This window comes from Oncorhynchus masou, chromosome 24, assembly GCF_036934945.1.
Source record: "Oncorhynchus masou masou isolate Uvic2021 chromosome 24, UVic_Omas_1.1, whole genome shotgun sequence".
Lineage (NCBI taxonomy): Eukaryota > Metazoa > Chordata > Actinopteri > Salmoniformes > Salmonidae > Oncorhynchus > Oncorhynchus masou.
In genome coordinates this window covers 73,510,711-73,523,519 of record NC_088235.1, presented here as the reverse complement: position 1 = coordinate 73,523,519, position 12,809 = coordinate 73,510,711, and the positions used below count along the sequence as shown (strand labels likewise).

At 39.2% G+C, this 12,809-nt stretch overlaps 1 protein-coding gene across 1 annotated transcript in view; it reads left to right on the top strand.

Moving 5' to 3' along the window:
* The first annotated feature begins 207 nt into the window (after window positions 1-207).
* LOC135512601 (ephrin-A2-like) overlaps window positions 208-12,809 on the top strand; it is a 123,474-nt gene continuing 110,872 nt past the window's right edge. Inside the window, exon 1 of the mRNA XM_064934797.1 lies at window positions 208-1,565. Coding sequence (XP_064790869.1) covers window positions 1,426-1,565 — 140 coding nt within the window. The 5' untranslated portion in view covers window positions 208-1,425. The remainder of the gene's footprint in view (window positions 1,566-12,809) is intronic.

Sequence of the window (12,809 nt, the reverse complement as noted above, 5' to 3'; positions counted from 1 at the left end):
TACCGATAGTTGGACCATACAATAAACATTAGACGTTGGACATGAACTAATATTTATTTGTAGGCTATAGTTATAAGTTACTGTATGTATAACAGGATAACAGTATCGAAAACTGTTCTGAAGCTTTCTGAAATTGTAAGGGCCCCAGAAGTTTTGGGGCTCCTCGCTGGCCGGTCTCCCAGCCCCGCCCCGCTGTGTGGGGGAGAAGTGAATTGAGAGAGCGCGGCTTTGCCAGAGGGAGCGAACCATGTGCTGAAGGAGGAAGAGAGAGAGAACCACCGTGACTCAAAAAAAGGGGGAAAATCGATCATGTCAGCTCCACTGATCTGTACACCACACGTAGGAACGAGGGAAGAGCGACAAGAGAATTTGGCCTTTTCACAACAGCAACCCTAAACAACGCAGGAATAGCAGCAGCAACTTTGCAACTGATGCGGTGTCTCGGTGTCTGCTCTTCATGCTTTGGTAGTGGCGTTGCGAGGATGACGCGATAAGCACGCATCAAGAAAGCAACTTATCCTATTGATAACTTTTGCCAGTGAAGGAAGCGGAGGACAGTAAGCCACGGACGACATTAGATAATTGCTTTTGTTCCAGCCTCAGATTGTGACTGACCGATGAGCAGAGCAGGACACATCTTGTGAGCCAATGGTTTTTCACGGGCTTGGATTTCTATCGCGCGGCTGCAACATTGTGATATTTTGAGTTTCTTCTGGAGGAACAAGAAGTGGTTGCTTGACTGAAACATTGTATCTCACAAAACGGACCTGAAACGTTGAGTCGAATGGACATCGTTATGCGCGCACATGTGGAGTAAAAAGCGTCTTGATTTGGATGACCCGTAAATTGAAGGACGGCAGCAGAATGGATGGGTGAGAGTTATATATTTACGACGACTAAAGTTTTAGAAAGTATGCCATGCCGGAAAGGAATGGATTTAAAGGACAAACGACTGTAGGCCTATACTTGGCGTCAATGAATATCCAACAATATATGATGAGTGTCGCGCAATGTGTTCAAATAAGGCGTTTATCAATTACAGTCATTGAAGAAAATGGATTTTAATAGTTATTGGAAGAGCTTGCCGTGCAAAAGGAGAGAAACGAGCTGAGTCAAACTGTGAATTAACAGAATTGATGAACCTTCATGGAACATAATCTAATTTAACCCCATATACACCGCTGCATCTGCTTGGACTTCTCACTAGTGTTCTCACCAATGGGAATGTATACATTGTACATCTTCAACTGAAGACGAACAACTGCAGCTGGGAGCACCTGGAATTTGAATGTGGACTGGACACAAACCTCGTGCAAGTTGAAGAGCACCATGTCCATTTAAACAGCAACCAGAAACACACGATTGTACTTGTATCAGTATAAGTTACAGACAACAACGCGACGAATTATATAGACTCTGCCCATAATGGACAAGAACTATTTAGCTTTTCAAATGGAGTTGACATTTATGATTGTTGCCCTCTTATCTTGGGTCGCGGTATGGGCTGACGATAGCAAGATTATATCAGACAGATATGCAGTCTACTGGAACAGCACGAACCCAAGGTAAGGAGTTGTAGGAGTCAACTTTCAGCGATGCCAATTTACATTGTTGGATAGATCATTTGTGAACCCCAATGAAATAGCTGGACATTTCGACTAAGCTAAAGAAAAATGCCTCACAAATAGCCCAGCGCATTCAAAAGCTCATCAACCGTGCTCACCTTTAAGAAGTTTTCCCCTCAACTTCAATTCTTTGAATAGATGACGTTAAAGTTCCTTCTTTAACTACAAATACTTTGAGTTAGGGAGATGTGCTTGACCTAGTTATGTATCGTTCTAGTTATGTATCCCATGTTTTGCTTCCATTGTAAGACCTACTTACTACATCACTTATAACTTCTCTTGTTTTTACCCCCATTATCACATCTCTCCCAGCTGAGTGTAATCAAGGCCCATTAAACTAGGATTTCACTTGATTATGACATCTTGCCAAGGCTTTCGGGTTTCACGTTCACAAACGTATCACATTGAATTCAAAATGCATTGTGTCTGTAGGTTGTCATTATGAAGTTGCATTTGAAAGTGTGATAAAATACTGTAGGCCAAAGCTAAATGTGATTTCCCCCCATCCCCCTTTAAAATAAGATTGAGTAAAAATCTCCACTCAGACACGCAAAACTCGGTTTAGAGGCAGACTACATGGTTATACACGAAACTAAAAAATGTTGTCAAGTCATTTTATTGACACGCAAGCAAGGTTTTGGTCTCCCATGTAGAATATCCCGTACTTGTTTCATTTTAGCCCCTCAGTTCACTCCAGTACACTATTGATATTTTGGCCTGGAGCTGTTGGAACCATTTTGAACATGAACTAGTTCTTTCCAGTTAGTTAATTACTGGAGGAAGGTTAAGATCAATGATAGAAGGAAGACATTAAGTAAGACATTCCATCAGTATTGAGCTCTTGGGAAATTGTTTGTGCTTGACCCTTGCAATATGCTACGCATTGGAATTGTGCCAGCACACCCTCAAAAGATTGAATCAAACTTAATTTCTTGTCAAGTTTAGAGGGCAATTTGTTGTAAAAAAAACAAGTTCCCCCACAATTTACAAAGATGATGTTTGTGTAGCATATAAGCAAATTTCTCAAATCTCCCTAGAAACCAATGTGTTTTGTTTATGGCAGGGCACAGATATAAAAAGGAAAGAAAATTAAATATGCCTATGTATTTGGTGCATGTTGAATTCATTAGTTATTTTCCTTCCTAGAGTGATGAGAAAAATAATAGTGCATACATAATGGATTACAATGCAACACGAACCATGGCTGCTTCAATACTTATTTGCTGTACTGGAAATAACTTGTCTTGGCTCGGCAAAAAAAATTACATCATGAGTGTTTTGAAGCCCAAGTGGAGCTTTTTGGAAAACAGTGAAGTTTCTACCGAGTCACATGACCGTGATATCCGATGCTTCCTTTCTTACACAAAATCATGTGAGAGCTATTAGAGTCTCACACTGTATATCTCTATTAAATGAGTTTGAAGTTGTGTAGGGCATCGATAGGAGTGACTTTGGCACTAGGCATAACAGGGCTTGGATCCTGAGTAGGTTGTATGATGTAGTTTATTTTTTTAAAGTCAGTTGTTAAGTGGGGTCTTTTCCAATAGCAATCATAGAATGCAGTAAGCGGAATTGTAAAAACTTTCCTCGTTCGCCTAAACATTCCCCCCAAAAAATGTGATGGCAAAGGCAATATGCATGTCATATGGATGTAATATGCTTTCTTTTATGACGTTGGCAAACATTTTGTTGGTTGAAAACAAAAGAACCAATTCGAAAAATGGTTTAGGCAGACATTTTGGAATCCTTTGAATTAGCCTATACCGTCCTCCAATTGGTTGTTAAAACAGTCCATGTGTAATATCCGTTAATTGTTGGTCTGAGGTGTGTTTTCAACAATCAGTGATGTGGTTTGCACTGTGGGATAGTAGCGAGGCTAGAAAGCCGGATGCATAGTAAGGATTAAAAGGGGAAAAGGCCGGTGAGAGTTTGTTGGTTGCGAGTGAGGGGCCTTAGTGAGGGAGCAGAAACACTGGCCTACTTTGCTCTACACATCTCTAAACAATTGTTAGCCAAAGATATATATATATATATATATAATTTGCATCACTAATTCAATACAAATAGCATAATGAAGCATTAGGTGTATTAATTGGTGTTTCGGTGTACCGTGGTTCTATTACATTGAAATGATTTGATATTGACCTTAAGTAAGACATGTCAAAGTATAATATGATCTTTACAAAAGTATAACATGCATTGAACAAAAATGATCCAGACCACTGTTGATGCATATGGCAGTGTCCATTACAGAATTGCTCGTTTGAACGGTCAAGTCTTACCTAAGCACATATTTAAAAGGAGGTCGCTATATGTATTGATCAGTACTTAAACCGTTAACATCGCTTTCGTTTTTTTGTGTGTTGGGGGTGACTTGTCTGTAGTTCATTATTGGTGCATTTTAAGCTCTGTTGGAAAGGCAATTTCAGTTCTTCAACATCTTTCTGATCGCCCGAGTTCCATATGCAACACTCTTGAATTTTTTGTAGATGCTCAATTAAAATTGTATAATAAATGGTGCACAAAAAGTGGATCAAATGCACCCCAAGAAAATGTGGGTTTATGAAAGGAATTTAGGTTTGTCATCAGTTGAACGGCCATTCCGCTGCTAATGACATCCCACTTGTGTTTTCGTATGTGTTTTACGTATCTGGTTTTCGGCATGTTGCAGTTGGTATGTAACTTACGTGTAAATTGAATGGCTATGATCTATGCCACACGGAAAGCTATTAGAACGATATACTCTAAGAAATACTATGATTTGATACTGTGGTCTTCCATTTTGCCTACTAATTTAACGCCATGCTTTGCCATTCCATGATATCTGCTTTCCTCATACCGTCCCCTCCGTTCTGACCTAGTTTCGCTGAGGTTATTGGGGAGTATTGAGGGGAAATAGTAGTGGTAGCTGGTCTGTGAGGACACTAGATTATATTGTACTCAATGATTATATTTTTTAGGAAGCTTTGAAGTCAACGATGAAGGGAATACTTTTCAAATCATGAAAATAAGCTTCAGAGGGTATAACCTTGGAGTTTTTGGATAGTAAAACATTTCTGTGCAATGGTGGCTTGGGGTTCCTGTAGGTGGCGTTACATCGTTTTTGCTCTGCTCGGCAACGTGGTCCGCCATTTTCTCATTTATGGTAGGAAGACCTTCATTTTTGGTGTGTCGAGAGCCAAGACAAAGAAACGACATGGACGATGATTAAAGATGGTAACCAACAGTTTAAATGGGTCAAATGGTTTTTATGCGGAATTGAATCTGGCTTGAACTACAGTCAAAGATCGATTGGTGTTGACAGATAGTTCTATCTTGAAAATGTAATTTAATAAGGAAATGATGAACTTTAACCGCTTTTTACACCAATACATATGAGTAATAATGAGTTCTGTGCTTTAACCTCATACTGTTGAAAGTGGAGAAGCATCACTCGGCTCCATGCCAAAACTAATGGACGAGTGAAGAGTAACGGGAAACAATCGCATGTTTTCTTTCCCAATGATCTGCTCACATTCACAAATGGACCGTTCTGGAAAAAAAGTCCTCTAAATTCAAGACTTGAACCACTGCATTGAAAGACCAAGTCAGTCCCTCCAGGTTCCCCGCGTATTATGGGAAGGCTTGCAAATTTGACCAATCACCACACTATTTCCGGATTAAACACTAAAATCATCGCAATATTTTCACATAATATTAACCATCACCACAGTATAAAAAGAGCGCTCGCAATTTCAAACATTCACTGCACATTTTCAGCATAATATGCTTCAATCAAGCCACACAAACGTTTTCCCTCGTCAGCGCGTTTTCGCGACAAATTGGACAGAATCATTACGTATTGCCGTTCAAAATGTCAGAATTGCCGCAGCAAAATAAAGCATTTCCCCCCTCAAATATCACAAACAAATCGCTGCGAAATCGTGGAGGAACTGCCATGTATCTTATCTTAGAGCAGTTTGCAGAAATGTTAATATGTACTTTTGTATATATTATTGCTGTAGAATTTTATGTTTTCGCTGTTTAGAAAGGTGAAGTTGAGAAAAATACATGTTTCTCCTGGTCCACACAGTTTGGATATAGTAGGGGTTGGCTGTCCTCAAAGTGCTTCTTTAGAACACTGTTTGTACTGTTTGTACATATACTGCAATAGGTTGTGCGTTACCACTCAGGTGTAGCCAATTGTTTTCCTATTTGTTACAAAAATAAACATATTTGAATGTAAAGTTACATTTGTTACTGTAGAAATGAAATTCTTGCTTACTGTTTTAAGGCCTTCAGATATAAGGATATGGCATTGAATTCCGAAGTGCAGTGTATGTTGTTTCTCTAATGGGGTGCTGTATTGAAACCGGACTGTTCTCCCGCAAGCAGGGAGCAGAACACTGTCGTAAATCTTTTGCTAGTTTACTACTCATTTGGCATTAATTGCGTTTTTCAATTTAAACTGGACGGCACTTTATGGGCCACTTGCCCTGTGTGTGTACAATTCAACATCACCCATATGCCCCCCGTAATTTATTCAAGGTGTCATGAGAGTGGCGGCTGGCAATGCCATCTCAACTTGAATTCTACCTTTTCTGGGATCACATAATGCACTAATTACTGTACTGCTCAAACTCATATCCCGTTTTAATGGAAGATCTGTTTCCTGAAGGTAAAAAATAGAAGCCTTTTTACTCACAAGCACTTGATGAGATGAGCATGGACGTGAAATTGAACAGGCTTGAGTTCTCGTGACAAGCTTGAGACTATGGTCTACCCCATTGGGCTCGTTGTTGTGGAAACACTGACATTTCCTCTCAGTAATATACTGCAATTAAAAATCCGTCATGGAGAGAATATGGTAAAAGTATATACGTAATTGGTTTGTCTTGATAAAATTGCCCTTTTCTTTTCTGGACTGGGGAATAGGCATTTTCCATGGCTGAGCACAAGGCTCAGCATATTTGTTAGTTAGGGAATTCGATTTTAAATGAAAAGATTGTCTGCTATGTTCACTTGTACAAAACACAGCCTCCTTTTAGCCAGCCCTAATGTGGAGCCATGTGGACTGCCGTCTCATTTATACAAGATGGGAGGCCAACTCTATTCGTAGCTATTCCAATGAAGGTTCCTTGTTTTCATCACAGGTCATGAACTAGTTTGGCTCTGAATTTTCAAATTCCTCCTCCAAGGCATTTTAGGAACAGACTAGTGAAAGAATATCTGGGAAAAAAAGGTTGACTGAGAGAAAATCAACTTTTTTTTCGCAAGAAAATACGAGACCATATTCCCATCTTAATGAAAATGAAAAGGGGAAAAAAAAGTTTCACTTCCAAATCAGCAAATTGGCCTGGAATGGAATAATTATTTTAACATGGAATTGGCCATTAATGGCCTGACACAATTGAACATTAAATGGCTCTAACATCTCATTAAAGATTAAAGTTGGTGCATAATATCTACAAAAGCAATTGGTATGAAAGATGAATTCGCTAATCAGTAATCTAAGTTCAAAGCTTCATGAAATAAAATGACCCGGAGAGTGTGTAAGCCCAAAGCCTGCTTCATTTGGTAGGACACTGCATTTCATGTCCAATGATAATCAAGGTTATGCTAATGTTGGACATGATGAATCGCCTGCTTTACAGTCCTTGTCCCTACGGACAAAAAAAATCCCCATTCTTCAGTTGTTGTATCTGACAAGCAGTGATAGTTTTGAAAAATCTATAAACAATCTTCTGACCTAAGTGTAGTGCGTTGGACTTTGGCTATTTATATTTTCTTCCCGAAATTGCATTTAGATGTGTCAGCGATTACCCATTTTGACTCGAGACAAGAGTGTATTGCTTTTCGCTTCTATTCTCTCTCTGAGATATGGTGAACAAATGTAGAGTTTCGGGTGACTCGGGTGTCCCGTTTGTTCAATCAGTCTGTCACCAACCTCCCTTCCATTGTACCCCCCACCTGTGTAGAGACACTGAGAATGGCTGTACTGGTCACATCGGTGGCAGACAGTGAACTAGGTGGCGAGTTTTGTCGGCCTTGTTTCTGCATGGCTCACAGCAGCCCGTCTTGCCGCCGGGATCTCAAATATTGATGAACGACGAGTAATGGCTGCCGTCTCATTTATTAACCATAGCTTATTTTATTTGGAATCAAAAAGGTAAATAAAGACCCCTTTTGCCGTTGTTTATTTGATGTTTCTTGTTCTTCCCGACAGTGCTTATCAGCACTTCATCAAGCCTTATGTACTCCTCATGCATTTTAATGCCAGACCCACATTCTCTTTCCACATAGGCAGTCTCGTGTATCAAGAGAGCTAGAAACGTTGAACTTCGCCAGGTGTTCTCAAAAACTAACTGTATCCACCACGAGAATGTTCCAAACGGAGGGCAAACAGTGAACATCTCTGTGTTACTGTTAATCAGGGTTGTGAATAAATCCCCCTAACCACATACTGCATTAGTTACACTTGAAATGTGCAGACTGGTGAGGCGTTCTCTCCACCTCTCTCAGCCCAGGATAGGCCTATGGCCTTTAGCGTTCCACATCCCTGTTGCCATAACAAGTCAGTTGTGGGGTTTATTTCTTTTAGCAGATTTAAGGCAGATTGGTGTTACCCTTCGAAAGCCTCCCGGGATGAAAGAGCCCAGCACCTCGCCTATTCTCCTGTCCTTGCTTGTGCACTGGGCCTGCATTATTTTTGAACGTTGTTGGCATATTGCTATCATGTCTTCTAATGCTCTCCTCCCATTTATATGTAGACCTTTTAATGTGATTTACGTGTGAGGGATATAAATGTAATTCTGTTCTTGTATTACTTTACAGCCAAACACAATAAAGCCGGACAGCAGTTAATTGCGTCAACATCCTAATCGCTTCTTGCTGGTAAAAACACTGCCCGGCGTTTGATAAATGTAATGGGTGTTGTCGAATTCGGACGGGTCCCGCTCGTAAAAGTAACGACGGTGTTTTCCTAATTGATCCGCGGTAATAGTTTACGTTTATTGATGCACATTGGGAGTAAAGCTCTGCCTCTCTCTTCATTACCCCTTCATCAGGTTCTGATTTGGCTTTTATCCTCCAGCAGAACATCATTTGAATTAATATAATGGAGAGTGGAGATGCTCCTTCAGAACTGTGAAAGGCCTTTTCGATCGCTTTCGGTCAATGTCCTCCTCTCGCCCATTCGTGTAGTGTTATGAAGTGGTGGATTTACTTGTGGTGGATGGAGCACTCTCAAAATAGGACGCCACTTTTTGTGTCCCCTTGGTTCCCGCACAGCGCCATATTCAATCACGAGGGGGGGAAAAAACGCGTTACGTTAATGGCAAACTTTCACGGTTGAATGTGTAGGGAAACGTCTCTCGGTAATAAGAGGGCAGGGGAGCACATTAGAATGCAGGCGGTCAAGGAGAAAGGAAGACTTCAGCAGGACCAGCATATTGCTCCCAAGTCTTTTACCACTTCCCTCAAAGAGATTTTTCTTCACCATCCATTTCTTTGACCGTGGACCAATTGAATATATTGGTCATGGAATTGGAAAGGATGTTGCTACATCTGTAGGGCCATATATATATATATGTATACCAGTAAATAATCAAACACTCAACTGAATCAGTGAAGTCGTAGGGATTAGCGCTACTGTTTTGCTGAAGCAGAATTACTAGCCTCATTGTCCTTTCGTCGGACAAAGATGAACTGGCTTGAACCCATGAGTCTTTTACTATGATACCGACGTTGCACACTTGCATGTGTTTTGATACACGGACGTGCTTTGGTTAAACTAACATGCCACAATGGAAACAAAATCAACACTCCTTCCGAGTGATAAAATAGTGCACTTCTGACTGTAGAGAAAAAAATTTAAGAAGGGCTTAACCTGTCTCTGAGAAAGGATTTGTTGTTGTTCTGGTATGTTAATTTGATTTCTGTGAAAAGGTACACAGGACTTTATTATCACAGATGTGTGCTTTGAATTGAAGTGCTAGTTCTGGATTGATGCATAGATTAGAACACTCTAATCATGTTTATATCACCACATAGAAGGATATGCTTTACTAATTAAACAATATTTCCTGTGTATAATTGTCCAATCCTCTCCCCCCAAAGGTAGTCTTGTAAACTTGACCCAAATGGCAGCCAGAATGTAAAAGAATGAAGTTAGGGCTATCTATATTTAGGCTTCAGATATTTGCATAGTTTGTACATGGGTAATAGGTCCATATCATTTTATTGATTGGTTGGAAATTGGTCAAAAATATTTTTATATATTAGCAATGGATGATATTGAACTAGTATTTTCTTCTGATTAAATTGTGATGATATCTTAACGCTGTCTTTGTTGTACATTTTTTAGAAAACGCTTTGAATTATTATTAACATTTGTACTATTCCATTTCTATATTGATCTCCATTAAATAAATGCTCGATTTCTGGGTAACATACAGAGGATAATGTAGTTAATAATTTAGAGCTTTTATTTATTTATATTGACATGTTTTCACAGTTTTGATATTGATTATTGAGTTCAGAATGCCTTCCCACCATAATGTTTTGACAAGGAGTATCCTACATGTTGCGTTAATTGTCATTATTTGAAATATATGTAGCATATATCGGCTATTTTTTTTATCGTATCTGCTTTTTTTCATACATAAGAAAACAAAAAACAACATACCTCAATTTTATACTATACGCCTTACACTTTATACATTAGTACCACGACATAATCATATGCATACATGGCCTACAAAAACTAGTCAGCACCATTAGGACAACTTGCTGTTAGCATTAGTGGCTATCCCACAGAATTCACTGAGGGTAAGGCATTAAGTAGTGGGTGAACAGTAAATGGGTCATGCAGTTCTTCAGTTGATTCTGAAATAATGAATTAGCGAGTTGTTTATGAATGTATACAGCGGTTTATTTTTCACTTTATAATGTAAGTCGAAAATTCTTAGTAGACAATGTTTTTTTTTTCTTCTTGGGCATTATTCTTACCGTCAGCAAAAATAATAAATAACAGTTAATGCTATTGAGAAAAATGTTTGGAGGAACAAAAAAATGTTGACCGCAAAACCCCAAAATATTTATTAAATATATGAGTCCACCCATCATTAACACTACATCATTAACATAATTAACACTACAATCTTAAAAGTAAAGTTTGACATTTTGACCATTCTACAACTTGGTGTAATCATATTTCTGAACTTTATATTTAACTAGTTATTGAGAAAACACATACCAGGAGATCTGAAAACCATTTACCTCAGGATAGAGTTAGCTGCCTGATGTGTGAATTGTGGAAATTCAACTCCAGACCCAATGAGGTTGAATACAAGAGCCTAGTCTCCTCTCATTCAGTGAATGTAATTAAGATCAGGTTTACGTACTGTAAATGAACATGAATATGTAAGCTTACAACCACAGCAATACTTTGGCTACAGCAAAACAAATGTTTTTTGTTTTTGTTTTTGTTTTGGATACTTGGATGATGTTTTAGCCTAGATTTGACAGTCATGTGCGGTGTGACCTGACGGTCTTGGTAGGTCTCTGCAGAACAGCCATTGTGCCTTGTAGGCCCTCACCTGTTTCTTCTTAGCATGGCGTGACTGTGTGACGGGGTGAACGAGCGATGGCTTTGGCACACATGGTTCTGTCTTCAAGTGAGAGGGAGGGGATTTGCTATACCACAGTGCACAGTAAGCTTTGACCTTCAAACAACTGGAGATTTGGAGAGAGAGAAAGGAGAAAGAAAAGCTTGTGAAAAAGTGGAGCATTGCTCCCATGTCATCTGGGAGACTTCTTTCCTGAATAGCAGACATGTCAAGCCTGTCATTCACATGGACCGAAAAAAGGGCTTTTATCTGGGGTCTTGGGGTTCGGTGGGCAGGTGGAGGGGAGGAGTTAGGTACAGACAGTACAAACAGAAGTAGCCAACACTTAACCTGCTTAGGTGTACTGTACATTGTCACCAATATTGAATAGTGTTCTCAGATGCTGTATAGTCTATTTCCATGAGTTCATAAACTACTAATGGTGAATAAGGTCTTATGAAGGTAATATGTAATTCTCTTAGACCATTTTTTAAATTAATGACACGTACAAATGAATAAAAAGCCTTCCATTTTGCTCTACAATCTCATGATTAGTAGCCTCATGAAGGAACTGGTAATTTCTAATGTTTTGGCTTCATATTATGGATGCCACAATGCCAGAACAGCATACATTTCCCAAGACGTACCTTCTGAGACACAGTGCCTTCAGAAAGTATTCCAAAATTGGTTGTTGATCATTGCTAGACAAACATTTTCAGGTCTTGCCATAGATTTTCAAGTATATTTAAGTCTAAACTGTAATTTGGCCACACCGGAACATCCACTGTGTCCTTGGTAAGCAACTCCAGTGTAGATTTAACCTTGTGTTTTAGGTTGTTGTCCTGCTGAAAGGTGAATTAATCTCTTGAGTGTCTGGTGGAACGCAGACTGAACTAGGTTTTCCTCTAGGGTTTTGCCTGTGCTTAGCTCCATTTCGGTTATTTTTTATCCTGAAAAACTTCCACACACCTTAACGATTGCAAGCATACCCATAACATGATGCAGCCACCACTATGCTCAAAAGTATGGTGAATGGTACTCAGTAATGAACTGTATTGGATTTGCCCCAAACATTGAAATGCATTGGCAATTTTTTTGCAGTATTACTGTAGTGCCTTGTTGCAAACAGAATGCATGTTTTGGAATATATACCCATATATGTAATATATCTGTTTCTTTGTCGTGACTGTGTGTATTGATACACCATTCAAAGTGTAATGAGTTCACCATTCTCAAAGGGATATTCAATTTCTGTTTTTTTTTTGACCCGTAAACCAATAGGTGCCCTTCTTTGTGAGGCATTGGAAAACCTCCCAGGTATTTGTGGTTGAATCTGTGTTTGAATTTCACTGCTCGACTGAGGGACCTTACAGATAATTGTATGTGTGGGGTACAGAGATGATGTAGTCCTTCAAAAATCATGCTAAACTCTATTACTGCACACAGAGTGAGTCCATGCAACTTATTATGTGGCTAGTTAAGGCCATTTTTAATCCTGAACATATTTAGGCTCGCCATAACAAAAGGGACAAATACTTATTGACTCAAGACATTTCAGCTTTTCATTTGCAATTAATTAGTAAAAACTTAGAAAAAC